At 38.7% G+C, this 22,189-nt stretch overlaps 3 protein-coding genes and 1 pseudogene across 3 annotated transcripts; 2 read left to right on the top strand and 2 right to left on the bottom strand.

The window, feature by feature from the left end:
- Positions 1-280: 280 nt before the first annotated feature.
- On the bottom strand, positions 281-5,922 carry LOC129728497 (cuticle protein 8-like). Its single transcript, XM_055686944.1, has 3 exons — positions 5,873-5,922; positions 1,147-1,185; positions 281-1,039 (listed from the first exon to the last, which is right to left on the bottom strand). The coding sequence occupies exons 1-3, from the start codon at positions 5,920-5,922 to the stop codon at positions 400-402; spliced, it is 729 nt and encodes a 242-aa protein (XP_055542919.1). The 3' UTR covers positions 281-399.
- On the top strand, positions 5,597-7,196 carry LOC129733032 (enoyl-CoA delta isomerase 1, mitochondrial-like; annotated as a pseudogene).
- Positions 7,197-7,689: 493 nt separating this feature from the next.
- Positions 7,690-18,624, bottom strand: LOC129728496 (cuticle protein 8-like). The gene is made up of 3 exons (XM_055686943.1): positions 18,617-18,624; positions 8,556-8,594; positions 7,690-8,448 (listed from the first exon to the last, which is right to left on the bottom strand). The coding sequence occupies exons 1-3, from the start codon at positions 18,622-18,624 to the stop codon at positions 7,809-7,811; spliced, it is 687 nt and encodes a 228-aa protein (XP_055542918.1). The 3' UTR covers positions 7,690-7,808.
- A 710-nt stretch (positions 18,625-19,334) lies between these two features.
- LOC129728495 (uncharacterized) lies at positions 19,335-20,282 on the top strand. Its single transcript, XM_055686942.1, has one exon. The coding sequence runs from the start codon at positions 19,335-19,337 to the stop codon at positions 20,280-20,282; it is 948 nt and encodes a 315-aa protein (XP_055542917.1).
- Positions 20,283-22,189: the final 1,907 nt, after the last annotated feature.

Below are 22,189 nucleotides of genomic sequence, written 5' to 3'. Positions count from 1 at the left end.
TGTGCGACCAAACAATAAATTGAACAAGCTTTTGTACAATTTCAATTTGATCATAAATACTAGTTTTTTCACCCGTATTTCAATACTTTATGCTGTACCGATCTGGTCAAACTGTTGTTTAACAAGGAAGAAAGTGCTTCAAAGGATTTAGAAGTTTCAAAGTGATCGAAAATACATTCTAAACGATCTTACTATGAAAGGGATAAATAAAATAAAATAAAAATAAAAAGCGTTGAAATTATAGTGCAGGGAGCGAGTATTTTTTAAACAATGTGCTCGATTCAGTTTCACATTTTTTATTGTCTGTACTTTACAATAATTAGTTTTTAAATTAAACTACGATTCATGAACAAGTTCGTCATTTGTTAGCATGACATTATATGTGCCACCGTTTACTATTTAGTAATGATGGCTGTAATGGCTGGGAGCTAAATTGTGGTAGGCGATTGGGGCAACATGCGAGATGGCATGCGACACTGGGGCAGCGTGGTGGGTACTGTGGACGATTGGAGCAGTATGGTGTGCAACATGTGCAACTGGTGCAGCATGATGGGAGATTGTTGCATGGGACACCGGGGCATGGATAGCATGAGCTGGCTGGGCAATAACTTTGTGCACTGGCTGAGCGATAACTTTGTGCACTGGTTGGGCAATTTTAACGTGAGACGGTTCGCGACAGACTACGGCGTTGAATCCGGAATGATGATCGGCATGGTAGTCAACAATACGATGATGGCCATCGGAATCCAACAAACTGTATTGTCCGTGCACTTCGTCTCCGTGGCGGGTTTCCTGTTGGCTCTTGATGTCTCCGGTGTGTTCATCATGAACAGAGTAAGAAAATTCATAATTGGCGGGGGCATGATGCTCGACTTCCTTCACAATGGCATGATGGACTGGAGCAGCGTGAATGGCAGCTACGTGGTGCACTGGAGCGGCGTGAACTGCGTGAATCGGGGTTGAATGTTGGTGGACTGGAGCATGATGCTGAATGCTCTGATGGGATGTGGCATATCCGTGCTCTGAGATCACTCCTGCGCTGACAGTAGCCAACACGGTAGCGAGAAGAAGAATAAAAGAAGAATAGAATAAAAAATGTTAACTTTGTTAGCAATTCGTAACCTGTCAGCTTAAGAATAAATTTACTTTGAAAGCCATTGCTGCGTTATTTTGATCTTTCCACTCCTGAGTCGAGAATGGTTTCGGAACGGTTGGACATCAGTTTTTATACTGTATCAATTTCAACTGATTGTGCGACCTTCGGGGTGTGTTCGACTTTCTTTCAGGTATCAGAATCATATGGAAAAATGAACAGAAAGCAATCAACCCCCTCTGAGCTCCGTTATTTAAAAATATTTTGGGACGCGATTATACAGATTACCTTTTCGGTTATTTCTTGTCAAGTAAACTAGTTCTGTACATGGTCGGTGTTTGGCGTTGAAAATTCAACCACCCAACGTCGTAATATCTCTGCACTCTGCTACAGAGCACTTTCAGGAAGCTCGACTACACAGAGGTGTATAATGAAAATCTAAAGATGTAAAAAGAGAAAAATATGTCAGATTCTAAATGCTAACAAGTCGGTTAGTTTTCAATGGATTTCCTTCGTTCTTGTGGCAATCGATTGGAGAATCATCTAGGCATCCACCCTATTGAAGAAAATTTCAATTTGATTATTCGTACTTTGGAAAATTGTGACATTGTTGAAACGCAGATTTTAACTTCTGACGGTCGCACAGTGGAACACTCAGAACATCAAACCTGATCATAATTATTTAAAAAAAATTTTCTGCACTGATAACGTATCGTATTGTGATAATAAAGACTAATGATTGGATTTGGATATTTTTTTTGCATTAAGTAATCCACTTTGAAGTGATTGATGACATTTCTTATAATGAAATTTAAATTCAGTCATAGTCGGGTCAAATTTCATCCAAATACTTGAATTTAGGTGATCAAGCATACATCACACTTCAAAATGAAACACTACAATACAAAGTTGATTTACTTTGAATTTTTACTTTTGATCAAGTTTCAAACGTATTTACTCCTATGTGGGTCGACAGAATTATATAGCTAGTAAACCGGGCTTGCACTTTGGGCTACATGGAAACCTGTCTCTGCTTAAACCAATCATTTTGCTACTAGATGGTCCAACTAATCTACAAATTATTCCCACTTTCGGGGATAGCAAAGAGGTGCGATCAGAGTAACATCCGGTACTAAATCAAACAACAATTATTCAAATACCTTATTGAAGAGTTAATATCATTCAAAATGTTGACAAAATATTCTAGCTAGTTAGCTGGGATTGTACTCAAGGATGAAAATTATCACTTGGGTTCATTTTTTTCGCAAGCCGATAGCTAATTTAATAAGCACAATTCTCAATAACTTTGTAAGACGAACTTGAAGTCCTCAAGTAGTATTACAACTTTGTCGAAGAGAGTATTGCTCGTACTCAAACACCGGAGCTGTGAAAGGACATCCTGGCAAATTAACGCAATAATTATCACGATCGCGATAATAATCGCGATAATTTTCTTAAATCTGCTCTCACGGCTCCGGTGTTTGAGTGCGGGTAATGCTCTCTTCGACAAAATTATAGTACTACTTGAGGACTTTAAGTTCGTCATACAAAGTTGTTCAAAAATGTGCTTATCAAATGAGCTACCGGCTTGCGAAAAAAAGTTAAAGGGAATGTGCGTGAGTGCACAAAAGTAGGTTTGCCGTGGGACTATGGTTGGTGTAAAGATTCAATTCTGCTATAGCCATAGTATATAACACACACCAAACGTACAAATACCATACACAATAATCCATAAACATTTCACAAAAAACCACATACACCTGTCATAAACCACAGTATACAAATACCAATACCCACATGAACTGCCCATAAATGCAGTAATTTCTCTGTAATTTCTCATAACTTTTACTTAAACCTCAAAAACTTCTTCACATACCCGGTGTTCTCAAAAAATTGCAAGAAAAAGCTTTTTGTTGCTAAATTGATTGGAAAAATATGAATTTTGGTCAGTCCCATGTTACAAATAAACGCAAAACAAGCTCAGTGCTGGAAATAACTAGCATAAAATTATGGTCACTATCATAGAAATACCAATTGAAGTTCTAATAGGGAAAAGAATTAACTTGTTGCCTATACAAGTATTCTGTCATAAGTAATCGGATAAATGCATTTTTGCACACACATGTTATACACACATACACGTAATACACACACACGCTATACACACACAAACACACACACACACACGCACACACACACACGCCACTCACACATATACACACTCGCCACTCACACATACACACACGCCATTTACATTACTATACCTACACTATCGGCAGCACCCAAACGGCTTCCAAGTCTTCCAATGATCCCTTCCAACGGCTTCCAATGGTCCCCAGTGCCGTTCACTTCCAATTTCGGGCTGTATTCCAGCAACGATATCTGAATTAGATTACCACTGGTGGGGTCCAACTCAGATCGAAGGGAAGCCGAACTGTTCGCCTTGACGGTCGACCAGGGAATGGTCTTCTCTCAACACGGAATGTCCTTCTATAGCGTCACTCAGTGTGGGGAACTTGGGTGATTGGGTGAAGAACCAATCACGTGGAAGCATCTCTGCTTTCTTTTTTCGTCGCTTACGTTGGGTGATGAATGCGATGCCAATTGGCTGGCATTGTTAACCAATGACTGAATGCGTGAAATCATTTCGTCTATGTTTTTGAAGTCTGCGTTAGGGAAATATACCAATCGTATGAAAAATGTATGTGGATATTCGACCTTCAAACTTTTCCGCAATTTTCACGGAGAATTAAGAAAATGAAGAAAACTAAAATTATCATGTTATACAAATCTTGTATATTTTAGCTTTCCAACGGTATATTAACTATTGAAATTGGAACAGTTGTTTGAGCGCTATTAGTATCTAAAATCTTCCATTCCGCCAACCAAAAACGTTACATGTTCAATCCAGTTTTCACAGAATGTACCTTAGTATAGTGAAGAAAGACGTAGTCCCACGTCAAAATGAGCGTGAGTGATAATTTATATCCTTGATTGTACTCTTTGGGCTATACAAGAGCCTGCTTCTGTAAGTAGCAGCGGGTAGTAGCAGTGATAGTGGTAGAAGCATCAGCGGTAGGTACAGCGATACTACTTCTTATGAGAAGTTGCCTTTGGCAACCTGTCTCTGTTAGTGTCAGTAGGATCGCAGCTGCTTTGTCAATGACTTTCTTGATTTTTTGACGAATATTTTTTTATTTTAAAAGCGGCAAAGCATTTGATCAGTTGTGAAGAAATTTATATCTGTGATAAAAACCAGTTCGTTTTGTTTCCTTATCTGATTTAGTCGATTTATTATAAATATTTTATAGATAAATCGTCTATCTCAAACCTTTGTAGGGATAATTAAATTATTAATTAATTTAAAAGAAGATGGCGTTTGTATCGGTTGTGTCCCGCCCATTTTCAAAATGTTGTTCTGTCATCCTTAAGCGCAACTATTCATAATAATTGAGTAAACGAATAAATAATGCCTATGATGTTGAACATAGCATAAATCAGGAATCATGATCCAAAATACCATATGCATGAGGAAAGGGTTTATAAAGCTTGTGTACATTGATCTGCTAATTTTTATTCTGTTTATTGTTATCTAGATTTTTATAATCACTATGACCTCATGACAGAATATTCTGTGTGCGGGTTTCAGTTTAGTAAGATGCGTTATGGTTTGATTTGGAAGTAATGCAAACGAATAGTAGAGCGAAAAATTTATAGAAAACCTACTCAAAAATGACTTCAACATTATATGACTTTTCTGATATTTTAGTATCTTTGACTTTTCTGATATTTTCAAAAGTATTTTTGTTTTAGACAATTCGAACACAGACATTCAGACTTTAATTTTATATGATATTTGTTTTAAGATATTTGATTTGATATGTTTAATGTTATTTCTTAAAAAAAACTTTTCCAACGGGTCTATTTTTTAGAAGGACAAAACTATTATGTATCATTGACATTGCGGAAGACATCATACCAACTATACAAACCGTTCTGGTTCTGAATTTATTCTATTTTCAGAAAATTTGAACTTATTCTACTTCTCATTTCATTATGTTTGAACAACCAGCATTATTTAGTTATCATTTTGCAGTTTTTATTAAAGAATATTTTTTTTATGAAAAATGCGCCGGTTTAGATATTTTATTTAAATTTTTTGATCGATTATTTCCTCAAAAAAATAACGGTGAGGAATTAAACTAAGCTCGAGAGTGATTTTCGCAGTTGTTGCAGTATCAATCTTATAAGCGTTTAATATCTTTGTCGTTTGATCCGCTGCTGCGTCTGCGAAAAAAGGCGCACACCGAAGGCAGCTCACCAATCACAGCATCGAGGAAGTTATACACTAACATACATCCTCGGTTCGGAGGCTGGTTCATTCGACCACTACTAAGTAGATTCGCGATGCCGGAACACAAACAAGAATGTTGGCTAAGTTTGTGTTTGCCGTTCGTCTGTGCTTAACGACAAGCACGCATTCATTAGTCGTAAGCATGTTGAGCAGTCCAGCATTGACAATCCTACCGCTAGACAGTGTTATCTTTCACGAGTGCCGATTATTTTCTCCCAATTTTTCGGTGTACTCGTGATAAGCCACAACTTCGTACTTATTAATGTTTACATACCAATGAACCTCAGAGCAAAACTAAACTTGTTCGGGACCGGTGTTGATTCTCTTTAGACGCGTTAAAAAACTATTACTGTATTAATTTGTGAGGAAATACAAAACAGGTATTTACTAGTCATTGTGTAGGTTCTATTATCGTCAGGTTTTACCTATTATGATCCGGGGGTGAATGATGTCCTAGAGCATTAATTTCTTGCATGATGGTTCTCCACAATGTAGAGCATCTTCCTGCAAAAGATTAGTTCTCTATGGCTGCATTAACCCCCCGGACGATAATTGGACAAACCTGACGATAATAAAGCTGATACCCTAGTACATTTACTGTAATTTTCGATTTACGATTTCAGAAATGCTACGTCCTATCTATAACACGATGTGTTGGTGTAATTTTGTGCGGCAATATTCGGGACAAAATGCACTTCTCTTAACAGAATTGGATAGCAAAACTGGATACGCAAAGATAACACTGAATCGAGCTCCTGTGAACGCTCTAAATTTAGAGTTGATTTCGGAGATCACCAGTACTGTTGATGCGTTGGAACGAGACAAAGTTAAGGGCATACTCTTGACGTCGGTTGGTTATTTAGTCTAAGCACATTAGAGCACTCAAACCGCTGTACATATGATGTTTCAGTTTTCCAATAAAGTATTTTGTGCTGGATTGGACATAGAGGAAATGATCAACCCTCAGCCTGATCGATTGCGAGATTTTTGGACCGCGTTACAGGAGTAGTGGCTGAAACTATACGGATCTACCATTCCTTCCGTTGCATGCATAAATGTATGTACCTATGTGTCAATCGGTTTGTAAAGCTACATACTATGTCTACTTGCTAGGGTCATGCACCAGCCGGTGGCTGTTTTCTCGCGATAGCCTGCGAGTATCGTGTAATGTGTCCTAGCTTCACGATCGGACTAAACGAGACGGCGCTGGGAATTATTGTTCCTCGGTGGTTACAGGTTACTATGCGAAATACCATTGGATCACGACTATCCGAACTGGCTTGTGTTACGGGAAAGATTTTCACCTCAGCAGAAGCTTTAGAGGTAGAGTTCAGCTGGTAGAATTGTTAAAAAAAGTTTTAAGTGCAGATAAATGTTTACAGATTGGATTGGTAGACGAACTCGTAACTGATAATGCAGAAGCAGTTCGTAACGCTATGCTTTACCTGGACAAATGTAACAGCAGTTCGACAATAGCAAGATCAATTACCAAACAAAGGATGAGACAGGATGACATAAATGATTTCAAGCATTACAGAAAAGAGGTAAACTTTTCGAAGCACTTGGGTCTATATGTTTTCTTTCATACCGTGCTTTTTATTTTAGGATTTGGAGATATTTATAGCCAATACCATAAGAGAAGAATTTCAAATAGAATTAAGCAAATATTTAAAATCTCTGAAAGCTTAGCCATGAGAAAGTTAAGAAGAGACGTAAAAATTAAATGCATAAAGATAAACGTTTCTTCAACCTGTTCTAAGCACATTATTTTATTTCATATTTCTATATATTTTTTATATTTCTATATATTTCCATATATTTTTACATAAACACTCAATGATTTTTGCTCAATGTTAGCCTGATTCGGTTTTTGGCGAGCTTATGGTGGAGCTCCACTTAAGGGGGCAGAAGAATACACTTTCATGTAGAACACAATTATACTTCAAATTCGATAGTTATTTCCTCTTCAACTGAAATAAGTTCTGCAAGTTGAAAAGACTGGCTATTGGCACAGCTAGAGCAGACATTTTTTTTTACCTTCGGTTTAGTTTCAGAATTCAGATCGAATTTCTATGAATCCCAGAAATGGAATAAAATAAGATATTCAAATGAAAAGGGAAAACATCAATGGAATTTAAAATTCGTTCTCAACAATCTAACTATGGTATGAGATAATTCAAAAAGCACTTAAATTGTTTTGCTGACAATTTCGGAAGTATCTGGTGGAAGAAAGTTGAACAGATTCCTCAGTTTTACATTTTTTATTGTTTGTACTTTGCAATAATTGTTTTTAAAATTAATCTACATTACATACAAAGGTTCTTCGATGACGAACATGACATTTGTGCTACTGTTTACTATTTAGAAATGATGGCTGTAATGGCTGGGAGCCGAGTTGTGGTAGGCGATTGGGGCAACATGCGAGATGGCATGCGACACTGGGGCAGCGTGGTGGGTACTGTGGACGATTGGAGCAGCATGGAGTGCAACATGTGCAACTGGTGCAGCATGATGGGAGATTGTTGCATGGGACACCGGAGCATGGATAACATGAACTGGCTGGGCAATAATTTTGTGCACTGGCTGAGCGATAACTTTGTGCACTGGTTGGGCAATTTTAACGTGAGACGGTTCGCGACGGACTACGGCGTTGAATCCGGAATGATGATCGGCATGGTTTTCAACAATACGATGATGGCCATCGGAATCCAACAAACTGTATTGTCCGTGCACTTCGTCTCCGTGGCGGGTTTCCTGTTGGCTCTTGATGTCTCCGGTGTATTCATCATGAACAGAGTAAGAAAATTCATAATTGGCGGGGGCATGATGCTCGACTTCCTTCACAATGGCATGATGGACTGGAGCAGCGTGAATGGCAGCTACGTGGTGCACTGGAGCGGCGTGAACTGCGTGAATCGGGGTTGAATGTTGGTGGACTGGAGCATGATGCTGAATGCTCTGATGGGATGTGGCATATCCGTGCTCTGAGATCACTCCTGCGCTGACAGTAGCCAACACGGTAGCGAGAAGAAGAATAAAAGAAGAATAGAATAAAAAATGTTAACTTTGTTAGCAATTCGTAACCTGTCAGCTTAAGAATAAATTTACTTTGAAAGCCATTGCTGCGCTGTTTTGATCTTTCCACTCCTGAGTCGAGAATGGTTTCGGAACGGTTGGACATCAGTTTTTATACTGTATCAATTTCAACTGTTTGTGACTGTGTATCTATACGACCTTGTGGGTGTGTTCGACTTTCTTTTAGGTATCAGAATGAACAAAAATAAGTTAACCCCTTTCTGAGCTCCGTTACTTTAAAATATTTAGGGACGTGATTACTGTAATTGTCTTATTTCTTTTTCGACTACATGATTGTTGATCTTAAACTTGTTTTTGTAGGTAAATGAAGCAAAAGTTGTTCTGTCTTTTCTGTGTATTGGTCATTCATTATTCACATGGGTAGTAAGTGTGGCAAATTTGTGAGGTTTCTTAGCCTGTAATCCGTGATAATACCAATAATTCAATTACTATGTTAACTCAATCATTAAGCTGATTGGTTTTAACGAGATGTTTGGCATTTTCGATATTTCTGACTTTTTTGTGATATCTATGTTTATGACATTTTTGAAATTTTTCTTTATTTTGACGTTTTTTTCATTTTTGATATCTCCTTTATTTCTAAAGTTCTCAACGTATGGAACTGGATTTTTTATTACCTAATTGATAAAGCATTCCTTGTCCTATGAGAAATATGGTGCATAATTCAATGAATAAATCTATATAGTAAATTGGGATTTAAGACGACATTTATCTGCATGCCGCGGTGTTCTTTTGACGGTTATTATAGAAAAATACACCAAAAACAGTGAATCTCAATTAGTTTGTGATGTATTGCATTGTTCGCACCTCTACACCCTCTAGTGCCCAATGCCGCCATTTGGCGGGCTTCAGTCGAACCTCTAAAAAGCTCAATAAATACTTAAAAAGTGTTTATAATGATTCATAATGATTTTACCGAAGCCCGTCTAGAAATTAACTTGGGCACTAGAGGGTTAACCTTGAAATTCAGCAACCAATGTTAGTGTCGCTTAGTAATTAAATGAATTTTTCTTCTACTTACACTGATATGATATATTAATATACCCGTTTATACTTAGAATTCATTTATGCGCATCTTGTAGATAGTTTGAGAATATTATTATTCGAATCAAACTTGCCAAATTATAGAAAACGTTTTTGGAAAAAGACAGTTTAGACCCTCATATTTAATGGCAGTGTTCTGTTAAACGGAAACATAAGGAAAAAAAAATATTCCGAACAATAATCATGTATTATACATTTACATTCATGATAACCATTTGCTGAGTGATTCTTACTTTATTTCCTTTTTATGGCGAATGGTCGTTGAAAATCGCGTTGCCGAATCCAAAACACGTCTCCATGTCGTTCGATCTTGGGCTAATTTTCCCTAATCGCCCCTGACACCCGCTAATTGGCGTCCTCATCTATACTGCACATTCATCGAGTATTGGGTCTATCACGCTGTCACTGACCTCTGTCGGGCTCTCTGCCATGTGCTTTCTTTTGCTAGAGTTGATGATTAATCCAATTCTAAATCTAAATAAATAAATAAAAAAATATTAAATCGTCCAGAGTGGCACGAATCAGCTCAATCAGTTTAGTTGAGAAACCGTCATAATCTGCCATAGCTTGTTGCACTTAACTGGATCGTGCGTGGCCTTGTAGTTTATAAGCAGATGATGAGTCTGCAAGTTTGCTTCTCTGAACTTGTCAAGGATTTGAAGCAAAATGAACATTTAGTCCGATGTAGATCGCGCTTCCCGGAAACCACACAGGTACTCTTTGACAAAGGCTTCCAGCAACGGCCTCAGTCTACGATACATAATGTGGAAAAGAATCTGAAAGCAGAATTGAGGAGTGATATGCCGTACTGCAATCTAGTCGGCAGTCCTTTTTATAGACTGGGCAAATGACTCCGTCCAAACAGCCCACTGGTAGTTTGTGTTCGGCCCAAACTTTTAGGATGAACCGATGGATTGCACGTAACAGCTGCTTACTTTTGGCTATGAAAAGTTCGACTGAGAAGCTATCTTTTCCAGCTGCTTTGTGGTCTTTTAGCTCTTTACAAGCTTCGCTGATCTCGTTCGAGCTTGAAGGATCCACAGTTTATTCATCCTCCTCTAGCTCTCTTCTGTTTGTCTCGACGGCTCTATTTTCTTCACCATTTAACAACACTTTAAAAATCATTCCGAGTTGTGCTCTCGTCGTGTTCGGTCGCAATTTTATTTCGATCTCGATAGTGCCGACCAGTAATTCGCCTTCAAGGTCACCGTGCATTGTATTGCGTGTGCTGCTGCTCGTTGCCGTCGTCTTTTGAAGACAAAAGAACGCATCATCGCCTTTTGCCACCGTACGCCACAGACTGTGCGTTGTGTCGCTACTGCGAGAGATCCAGTACTCGGCGTACTGCTGTTCGGCTGTATTGGTGCTGCTGTGTGGCTGGAACGGCTGCAGCTTTTGCTACCGGACTCTTGTGTGAAGGACTGGAGATTGGCATCGCCCGTGCGATGATTGCGGTGGAGAGCGGCTGCAGAAGCTAAGTAGTTTTTTTTTTTGGTTTTTTTCTACAATATTATTTGTTGATTGGCATTTTGCGTGTGTGGCTTACGCGTCCAACATGGACGACGAACGCGGGGATGAAAACCCGCTCGTTCTACCGCCTAGCCCTCCCGGATACAAAGTTCCAAGGGTTTAAAATGGAGCCCCACAGGAAGCTACCCATCGGCTTAAGCAGTATCCGGAGGGCAAAGCTGGTATTGGGGCTGTATTTTTCCGGCCGAAAGTGAAAGCATTGAACACAATGCAAATCTGTAGAGATCTGGCACGGTTTACAGCCGTGACTGAAATAACCAAAGTACGCCCGAATAAACTGCGTGTTTTGGTGTCCGACCTCAAGCAAGCAAACGAGATTGCTGCTTGTGAGCTCTTCACGCGGGAGTACCACGTGTACATTCCAGCTCGCGTAGTTGAGATTGACGGTGTGGTCAGCGAATCGAGTCTGACTGTCGAGGACCTGTTGAAGGCTGGAAAAGGCCTTTTCAAGGATTATAGCCTTGAACCTGCCAAGATTCTTGAATGTAAGCAATTACATTCAGTATCGCTCGACAAGGGTGTAAAAACTTACACCCCATCAGACTCTTTTCGCGTGACTTTCGCCGGGTCTGTTCTGCCGAGCTATGTGCTCGTGGATAAGGTGCGTCTACCCGTGCGCTTGTTTGTACCGCGGGTAATGAATTGCCTCAAGTGCAAACAGTTGCGCCATACGGCCTCCCACTGTGGCAATAAAGCACGTTGTGGCAAGTGCGGAGAGCAACAAGCGGATGACACCTGTAATAAGGGTGTTGAAAAGTGCCTTTATTGTGGGCAGACTCCGCATGAGCTGTCTGCATGTCCCGCGTACAGACAGCGCCAAGAAAAGATCAAGCGGTCTCTGAAAGAGCGCTCTAAGCGTACTTTCGCAGAAATGCTCAAAGAAGCCGCTGCCACCAAACTGGTTTCCCCGAATCTTTTTGAGGTCTTGTCATCCGATGAGTCTGATTATGACTATTTAGTTGGGGAACCTTCTTTTGTTGAACCTGGAAAGTCTAGGAAGAGGAAAAACCTTTCTTCCCCTAGACTTCCTAGGAAAGGACAGAGAAGGTCTCCATCTGAAGTGACTGATACTAAGAAACAAAAAAGTGCTGTAGAAAATCCGAAGCAAACTCCTCCGGGATTGGCAAAATTGAATTCAAGTAAGGAGTTTCCGGAACTTCCAGGAACATCAAAAAACCCAACTGTTCCTTCTTTTTCGTCCAAGATTCAGCCAGAATCTGGACTGCTGAAGTTTTCAGATATTGTGGACTGGATTTTCGAAAATTTTAACATAACTGATCCTCTTAAAAGTCTTCTGCTGGCATTTCTACCAACAGTTAAAACGTTTTTGAAGCAGTTGACTGCTAAATGGCCCCTCCTTGCAGCGATCGTATCCTTCGATGGCTAATTCATCGGCTGAGATGAAGGATTCTATCTCTATTTTACAGTGGAATTGTAGAAGTATTATCCCCAAAATTGATTCATTTAAAGTTTTGATTAATAAGCATTAATACGATGCATTTTCCCTCTGTGAAACTTGGCTCTTTTCAAATGTAGATCTTAGCTTCCATGGTTTTAATATGTTTCGCCTCGACCGAGACACCCCTTACGGAGGAGTACTTCTAGGGATTAAGAAGTGCTATTCTTTCTATCGTATTAACCTCCCCACGGCCCCAGGCGTCGAAGCTGTCGCATGTCAAATGACAATACAAGGTAAAGAGCTTTGTATTGTCTCAATATATATTCCTCCCAGAGCACAGGTTGGGCAACGGCTGCTCTTTGATTTAATAGAGTTTCTTCCCTCGCCACGTTTGATTTTGGGAGATTTTAACTTTCACGGCGTGGCTTGGGGTTCCCCTTCTAATGATAACCGTTCCTCTTTGATCTATAACCTCTGCGACGACTTCGATATGACAATATTAAACAACGGGGACATTTATCTTTATGTTCAACATCGCTACGGTTGGATTGCATATGGAAGGTAGTCCTTGTTCCCCACGGTAGCGATCATTTGCCTATTCAGATTTCAATTGATAATGGTTCAACTCGCACGCGATCAGTTGATATTCAATATGATCTCACACGGAATATCGATTGGAAGTTATACGAGGAAATGATTTCAGAAGCTGTCGAGTCGATTCAATATCACCCACCACTCGAAGAATACAACCTCCTCGCGCGCTTGATTCTCGACGCCGCGTTGCAAGCCCAAACGAAGAAATATCCCTGCGTGACGATCAAAGAACGACCTCCCACTCCGTGGTGGGACAAGAGTGCTCCGATGTCTACACGGAAAAATCCGACGCATTTAAGGCCTTCTTTTGAGTGAAAGGTATACCCGAAGACTTTAAGCGGTATTTGGAGCTTGAGGCCAAGTTTAAAAGCTTGGTCCGAGCAAAGAAACGTGATTATTGGCGTCAGTTCGTAAACGAAACGTCGAGGGAGACATCGATGAGCACTCTTTGAAACACAGCCCGAAGAATGCGAAATCGTATAACGGTCAACGAAAGCGAGGAGTCTTCAAGTCGGTGGATATTTGATTTTGCCAGGAAAGTATGTCCGGACTCTATTCCTGTGCAAAACTTTACGACTCGCGATACGTCTCCGGGCCACGACGCGATAGAATCACCTCTACGATGGCAGAATTTTCAGTTGCCCTCCTGTCCTGTAACAATAACCCACCTGGGTTAGATAGAATCAAATTAAACTTGTTGAAGAATCTACCCGGCACTGCGAAGAGGTTCTTGTTGAACTTGTTCAATAAGTTCCTGGAGCAAAACATTGTACCGCAGGATTGGAGGCAAGTGAAGGTGATCGCCATCCAAAAACCGGGAAAACCAGCTCCTGATCATAACTCTTATAGGCCGATTGCAATGCTATCCTGTATCCGGAAATTGATGGAAAAAATGATACTTCGTCGTTCAGACCATTGGGTCGAATCAAATGGTCTACTATTAGATACTCAATTTGGCTTCCGCCGTGCTAAAGAAACGAATGATTGTTTTGCGTTGCTTTCAACAGATATTCAGTTGGCGTATGCTCGCAAAGAACAAATGGCGTCTGCGTTCTTGGACATTAAGGGGGCTTTTGATTCCGTTTCTATTGACATTCTTTCGGGCAAACTTCACCGACAAGGATTTTCACCGATTTTAAACAATTTTTTGCATAATTTGTTATCCGAAAAGCATATGCATTTTGCGCATGACGAATCGGCAACTTTTCGTATTAGCTACATGGGTCTTCCCCAGGCCTTCTTTACAATTTTTATGTGAATGACATTGACGCATGTCTGGCAAATTCATGCACGATAAGACAACTTGCAGACGACAGCGTGGTTTCTGTTACAGGAGCCAAAGCTGCCGATTTGCAAGGACCATTGCAAGATACCTTGGACAATTTGTCTGCTTGGGCTTTACAGCTAGGTATCGAATTCTCTCCGGACAAGACTGAGATAGTAGTTTTTTCTAGGAAGCGCGAGCCTGCTCAGCTCACTTACAGTTAATGGGTGAAACGATTTCTCAGGTTTTGCTATCTAAATATCTTGGTGTCTGGTTCGATTCGAGAGGCAGCTGGGGATGTCACGTTCGGTATTTGATGAAAAAATGTCAACAGCGAGTAAATTTTCTCCGGACAATTACTGGATCATGGTGGGGCGCCCACCCAGGAGACCTTATAAGGCTTTACCAAACAACGATATTGTCGGTGCTTGAGTACGGGTGTTTCTGCTTCCGCTCCGCTGCAAACACCCATTTAATCAAGCTGGAACGATTGCAGTATCGTTGTTTGCGTATTGCCTTAGGTTGCATGCATTCGACCCATACGATGAGTTTGGAAGTTTTGGCGGACGTTCTCGTGGAATCCCGGATCTTTTACGCGTGCAGCAGATCTCTAAAATATTTTATAACAAATTTAAAAACATCAACTGCGACAATGCGTTTTATACTGATGAATCACTTCTCAACGGGTCCACTGGCTTTGGTATCTTCAACAATAATTCTACCGCCTCCTACAAGCTCGATAATCCTGCTTTTGTTTACGTCACAGAATTGGCTGCAATTTAGAATACCTTAGGGATTATTGAAACAATGTAAAGTACAGTGGTGGGCACCGCTAACCGAGAATTTAGCGACGCTAATCGCTGAGTCGCTAACCGGAAAGTTTAGCTCGATAATCGCTAAACGCTAACCGCTGAACCCACATTAGCGGAATTTCCGCTAATCGCTAATCGCTAACTTATTAATATGTAAATAGTCATATCGCTATATTTATTGCTCGTGTTTTGTAAGATTTGGACCACTTTGATCTTTTATGGTAAAACAAACGAAAAGAAATACTTTTAAGAGCTATTTACAATAAGAGGTTCACAATACAGTGTTCATACTTGATTTTGAAAAACAAGGAGAAACAAAAGTTATTCAGCTTGCATAAAAAATAAATGCCTTGGTATATTTTCATAAAAAATCAATTATTATCTGAATCGAAAAGGTCAAACCAAAGTTGTCATAATTTCAAGCCGAAATACAAAAGTTCTTGGTTGCCGAAAATTCTAGCTAGACCTTGAGCTTGCTCTAAAAAATGCTCCTGTGGCTTGTACGATGACTGGAACTCCATGCTAGGGTAAAAAGACTGACTTGCACTTGTGTCGTAAAGAAAGGAACTCTAGACAATTAAGACAATTGAACGTTGTTTGAACGAAATATTCGTTTCAAAAGTCACTTTCGCAGTAAAGTATGTTCATCTTTCGAAGCATTTTACGTACGCCATCAGCAATTCACAGTTTTTCTAAATAGTTATATCGTCGCTTCTCTACAAAAATTAGCGAATTAGCGATTAGCGTTTCGAAGGCCAAAATTTTAGCGACGCTAACAGTTTCGCTAACTAGCTCAAAATTAGCGAAATCGCTAATCCGCTAACTGAATATTAGCGTCGCTAATTAGCGATTAGCGGAATGGTGCCCACCACTGGTAAAGTATTAGATTTAGTACCAGCTCGTAGTCGGCAGCGCGGATAAAAAATTTGCCTTTAGCTTATAAGATATTTTAGACCATAAGGCATTAGATCAAATTGGCTCCGTAAAACATTAATTTGTATTGTGCCGTGTCAAATAAATGTTGTGAAAAAAAAAACAGTTTCTCGTAATGCGTCTGAATCAGAATTCACTCTATTTCTTCAAAAACCAAATCCAGCAGTTATCATAATGAGTGGTTTTGTATTATTTAACTATGTATGATCAAATCAAATATATAACATGAATCTTACTCTGAAATAATTTCGAAGCCGTTACATTGTTTCTCTAATAGGAAAACATAAGGAGACCTAATAGGATAACATATGTTAAACAAAATTATCATAAAATGCCAGCAAAAAATTTTAACAATCAACAAATACAACAAAGTTAAAGTTAAAAAAGATTCATTTTTGTATTTTGCTCGACAAGTTTTTTTCATTTGCCAACAATTACATTCACTGTATTACGAAGACAGTTAATATACATAGGTATATTATTCGTTAAGTTAGGCGTCGTACACAAATTACGTAACGCTGAAAACCTGGATTTTAGACCCCCTATGTAACGATAAGTAACGTTCAACATGACTCCCCCCCTAAAATTACGTAACGCTTGACCTACAAAAATTTGCGGTTTCGAAGAAAAATCATAGTAACGTAACTGTTTCAACTACCCCCCCCCCCCCTCACCCATATGTCACAATAAGTAACGCAAACTCAACCCCCCTCCCCCCATTCATGCGTAATTACGTGATTTGTGTACGACGCCTTAAAACATAATAAAATTTCATTTAACAATGTTGAAAAGTGCAAAAAGGATTTTGAAAAAAATCTTAGTAAATGGATAAAAAATTCACAAGCATTCACCGGCTCTTGTTCTTATATAAATTAAATAATTAACTCTTAACTCTTCTATAAATTAAATAGTTCTATTATAACGGTTACGATTATTTAATGAATATCGAAAATGAAATAAAATAAAAATAACTTAACGTACTGCATCAAATTTCGAACACTTGAGCCATGATGTAACTTCTTGCACTAAAAAATCAACGAAAAATGAATTTTCTCGTCAATAATAAGAGTTTAAAATGTTGGTTATTTTGTTTTTGTTGCAATTAAGTGCTATTTATATTATTAATATTAGATTTAAACATGTTTTGTTTATGAAATTACCGAGAATTCAGAACTCGGCTTTGATTCAAACTCCGAACACTTCAATGTAATCACTAACTTTTTCACTTTTTTCAACGCCTGCTGGTTCTTTGGAAGTGGTTCTACAGTAAAGAGGCATACATCACTGGGTAAAGCACATTCCGAGGAACGAAATGGTATACAGTTATCATACTTTTGATTACTCTAGCTATAAAAATGTGATTTTTATTCCAAGTGTTCGAAGTTTGAGTCAAAAGGTATAAGCGTTATAAAAATGTTTAATTCTTGTTGAATGAGACAAACTTTTAACCACCATCAGCAGCAGTATTTTAAAACCTAAAACCTTTACCTTCGGGACATCAAATTAGTCTAAGTTCATGGAAGCAAGCAGAAATTGACCCGTTGGGACGGGAAGACTCTGTTAATTTTGTTTTTCATATTGATACAGAGAATATCGCTTGCGTCTATTCATGTCGCCTGTGCTGGGAATGCTTGCATGTGATTGGTTCATTGTTTGCGTAAGTTTTTCCTTGGAACTTTGTATCATTTTTTACCACTTGACAATGAAGTAATACCCAACAACATATTGGTTATTGTTATCCATCATGTGGTTATGCTGTTATTATCGTTTGCCAGAAACATTTGCCAGTTTCATTCCCAATTTTACAGAATGCATCCCAGTATAGAAAACAAAGACGCATTCCCACGTCAAAAATAGGACAATCTCGATAACTGCGGCATCGGTAGGTATCTTGCAAACTATTACCTATACATTTTCTCTGCTAAACACCTCGTTTCTCGTAGTACCCATTAGGTGCACAATTCAGTGGTTTGCACTTATTGTGTACCTACTTGATGTGGTTACATAAAAGCTATAATCGTACAAAGAAAAATCACTGTATTTTTGTACATTACGACGAACAGAACTAAAACCATAGCTACGTAAAACGCCATTCTTCAAAATGTCCAGATCAACGGAAAATCGTCGCGATCACAGGGAAGTGGAACGAGTTTACCGATTGCACGGAGTATATCGTGATAGATCTCCATTAACCTCTGCTGCTACAGCATCTGCGAACATGCAAGAACGGCAAGAAGATGCCTGGGCAGTAGAAGCGTCAAGCAGCCTTGTGACAATCAAGAAAGTTTGGACAATATGAAGGAAATTTTTGAGCAATTGGAAAGTGATAGAGTTGTGCGTGACTACAGTGATGAAGAAGTGGATCCAGTTTGTAACATCGATGATGTTGCCGATGTGGGCCATCAAATTTTAAAATGGCATGAGAAGTACAAGATTTCGGAAACGGCAACTGATGATTTACTTGGATGGTTCAAAGACCACCACTTTCCGCAATTACCACGGCATATTAAATCTCTTGGAGTTACTGCTAAACTTCGTGACGTAACAACAAAAAAAATGGGTGACGGTGAATATTGCTATTTCGGAATAAAAAATATGCTGGTATATATTTTGAAGCACCACCCAGAAGACACAGAAGGAGGGGCCTTAAAACATTATAAGCTACAGTTTGGGATCGACGGGATTCCGTTAACGAAAAGCTCGCATAGCACATTCTGGCCGATTCTTGTGAAGATTACATCGTACTCCGACGTTCTACCAGTTGCGGTTTACCATGGAAGCGGGAAACCGAAAGACCTTCATGAATTTCTATATGATTTTGTTTATGAACTGGAGATTCTACTACGGGATGGTTTCGACTTTAAAAACAAGCGGATAACTTTCAGTGTGTCTGCGTTTATTATGAATGCACAAACAAAAGCATTTGTTATGGATATTAAGGTATTTATTTTGACTACATTTTATTCTATCACGCAACTTATGTTTCGTTTTATCTTCTTCTCCAACAGGCAGCTAACGCACTTGATGGTTGTCCTAAGTGTACGGTAAAAGGACGAAGTATCAATAATCGTACAGTTTTCACAAGCAGCATCGCCGAAACTAGAACTGATGAATCGTTTTTGAATCTAGCAGACGGCCACCATTTACATCCGGATAGATTACCGCCGTTTGCAGCTATAAATCTAGGGTGCGTTACAACCGTGCCTATAGATTATATGCACAATGTTTTGCTGGGTATATTTAGAACTCTTTTGAAGTTTTGGACTGAAACCTCAAATAAACCTTATTCGTTGCCAACGGCCGCTAAGCAGGAAATAGACAGAAGAATTCATAGTGTGAAACGACAGATATGTAGCGAATTTGAAGGGTCTCCGAGGCCATTAGAAAAGTTGGAATTTTACAAGGCAACCGAGTTGCGCTTGATGCTTCTTTATTTGGGACCTTTTCTATTCCATACTGTAGTTAAAGAACCATATTATGAACATTTTTTACTTCTCGCTTCAGCTATTCGAATTTTATGTCATCCTACTTGGTATGTTACACAAAACAATACTGCTAAGACATTGTTAAAACTGTTTGGAGAAAAATTTCAATTATATTATGGAGAACAGTTTTTCGGATATAATTTTCATATATGCTCAGCACATTTGGCGGACAATTCTTTATCACATGGAAATTTAGATGCTTTCTCTGCCTTTCCCTTTGAAAATTATTCACAAATTATGTTGCATTATATAAAGAAAGCTCCAAATCCTCTTCAACAGTTCAAAACCCGTCTTGAAGAACATTTGAATTTCGAAACAAGCAGTAAAAAAAAGGTTTGTAAACAACGTGGAGATCACTATAGCGTTATCACTAATGAAAAAAACTGTACAATTTCTGATCATCCTAATGATAATTTTATTTTTGCGAATAATAATGTTTATCAAGTCCAGAATATTACTAAAAACAATCATGATTTTGAACTCAAGTGTAAAAAAGTGACGCATCTCTTATCGTTATACATGGATCCCTTACCATCAAAGTCGGTTGGACTATTCTGTTCCGGCAGCCTAACTCTAGAATCAGATATTGTGTTGTTTAATTCCAATAGCGTATCCAAAGTTTTATGTATAAATTTCGATAACATTTTTGGATTTATTGTTGTATTGTATACTAGTTAAGTATATTATTGTAAATATTACTTGTAGTCGTAGTTTAAAATGTGATAGTTGATTATTCACCTAGATGCTTGCAATAAAGTTAAAAGCAATGACATAACAAATGGATTTTTAGTCTTTTTTTTCTCTTATTTCTTACGGTAGTACCCTCGTTAAAGTTGCTCAACGCTTTAACAAATTCCGTCGTGGCTGCCTTTCTATCCACTCTTTTTGCATAAAATCCTAACGTAATGTTAAATAATTGAAATTTACATTAAATGATGAACGTGTTGGATATATATTCAATTTTGACTCATATAACCCGCAGAGATATTAAAGTGTATTCTGGTTGAAGTTTTCCAGACACCTTATGATTTTACGCCACAATATTCATGTATTAAAATGAAACTAGCAATATTTGTGTTACTCGTAGTTGATTGGCAGCGAGAGGTGATAATGGTTGTTTTGCATTGAATGCAGATTTGCAACTGTACGTATATCAATTCGTGTTGCAAAAAGGTTTTTGTATAGCACATCTTAGTAAATCGTATGCCAATTTATTAGACGTGCTTTCAAATTCGTTCCCCAGCATTATTCCATTTTTGAGAGGTTGTCATTCCCAGAAACGGGAAAATGTTTTTATGTTTGACCCCTTAGCAAAAGTTCTTTACAATTTCAAATTTCCTTGTTCAAATGTTCCAGTATGCTTTTCATACTAGCTTGACTATAAGCAAAAGCGTCCATTTTTTATCCACAAATAGCAGTTCGTTTCCTATTTATTATACTAGATAGCTATAGCCTCTACAATTATGGGTCAGTCAACGTGTTGTCCTAATGTTCAAAAATAAATATTTTTATAAAAAAAAAATTATTATCTACTACCCATGTTTTACTGTCTCTTTCTGTATTCGGATATGTACTGTCGATCAACATTAACCGGGTTGTGTTCATTTGCTCCTGTTTGACAGCACTTATGGTGATAAGAGTGCGATCCTGAGCAATAAAAGATGACGCTAAAATTGGGTAATGATTTAATAATTCGGTGTAATACTAACTTTCGACCCAACTCGCCAAATTGATGCCAAGATGAAAAACGCAGCAGAATCTTCTTTTGCGAGTTCGACGTGAATCAATATACGAATAAATAACCTACCTTAAACTCCAATGAGATGGATTACTGCTGAATTAAAATTATTGACACTTCTCGTTTAATCGGCGGAACTAACTAAAATCTAAAACAAAAATCGCAAACCATTTAATTCCTTTTTTTTGTTAGGGAATCAGAATTACGTTGTCAATTGATGTGAACTTTTGTAATATATTCCTTATATTAATTATATTATATTATTTTTTTTTCTTCACAAATCATTTATTTGACACGGCACAAATACAATTCAATGTTTAACGGCGCCAATTATAACGGATGACTTAAGATCTATAAGCAAATTTTTCATCCTCGCTGCCGACTACGAGCTGAAATTAAGTCTATCTTAAAACTAGCATTCAATCAGTGTTTTGTAGTAGAATGGTCGTCTGATGATCATCGAATGAATATGCAGCATGTATGGATTTGTTCTGCTAAGCCACGATGTCATGAGCTGGGACAGAGGCTTGTAATCCTCGGGTTCTGAGGGTATTGTGCGGGGTCTAGTTGCTGGTTTTGGTTCGTTGTTGTTGTTCGCTGGTGTTCAAGTTGCCATATGGTGTGTGCCGCTGAGCCAAGATATAAAGAAAGGCCTCGGGTTTTCCTGGCGAGTTCGTATGGGGTTCAATTGCTGGTTCCAAAATCGAGGTCTACGACGTGTTCTTGCCGTTTTGTTGAATGTGGGTGGAAAGGAATGGGACTAGACTTGGGCATGGATGGATTTCAGGAAAATGTATATAATGGACATGTAGGGTAGGTCGCGACTCGCCAAGACATCACGAACAGG

This window comes from Wyeomyia smithii, chromosome 3 (genome assembly GCF_029784165.1).
Source record: "Wyeomyia smithii strain HCP4-BCI-WySm-NY-G18 chromosome 3, ASM2978416v1, whole genome shotgun sequence".
NCBI classification, from domain to species: Eukaryota; Metazoa; Arthropoda; class Insecta; order Diptera; family Culicidae; genus Wyeomyia; species Wyeomyia smithii.
This window is presented reverse-complemented; position numbering and strand designations above follow the sequence as displayed.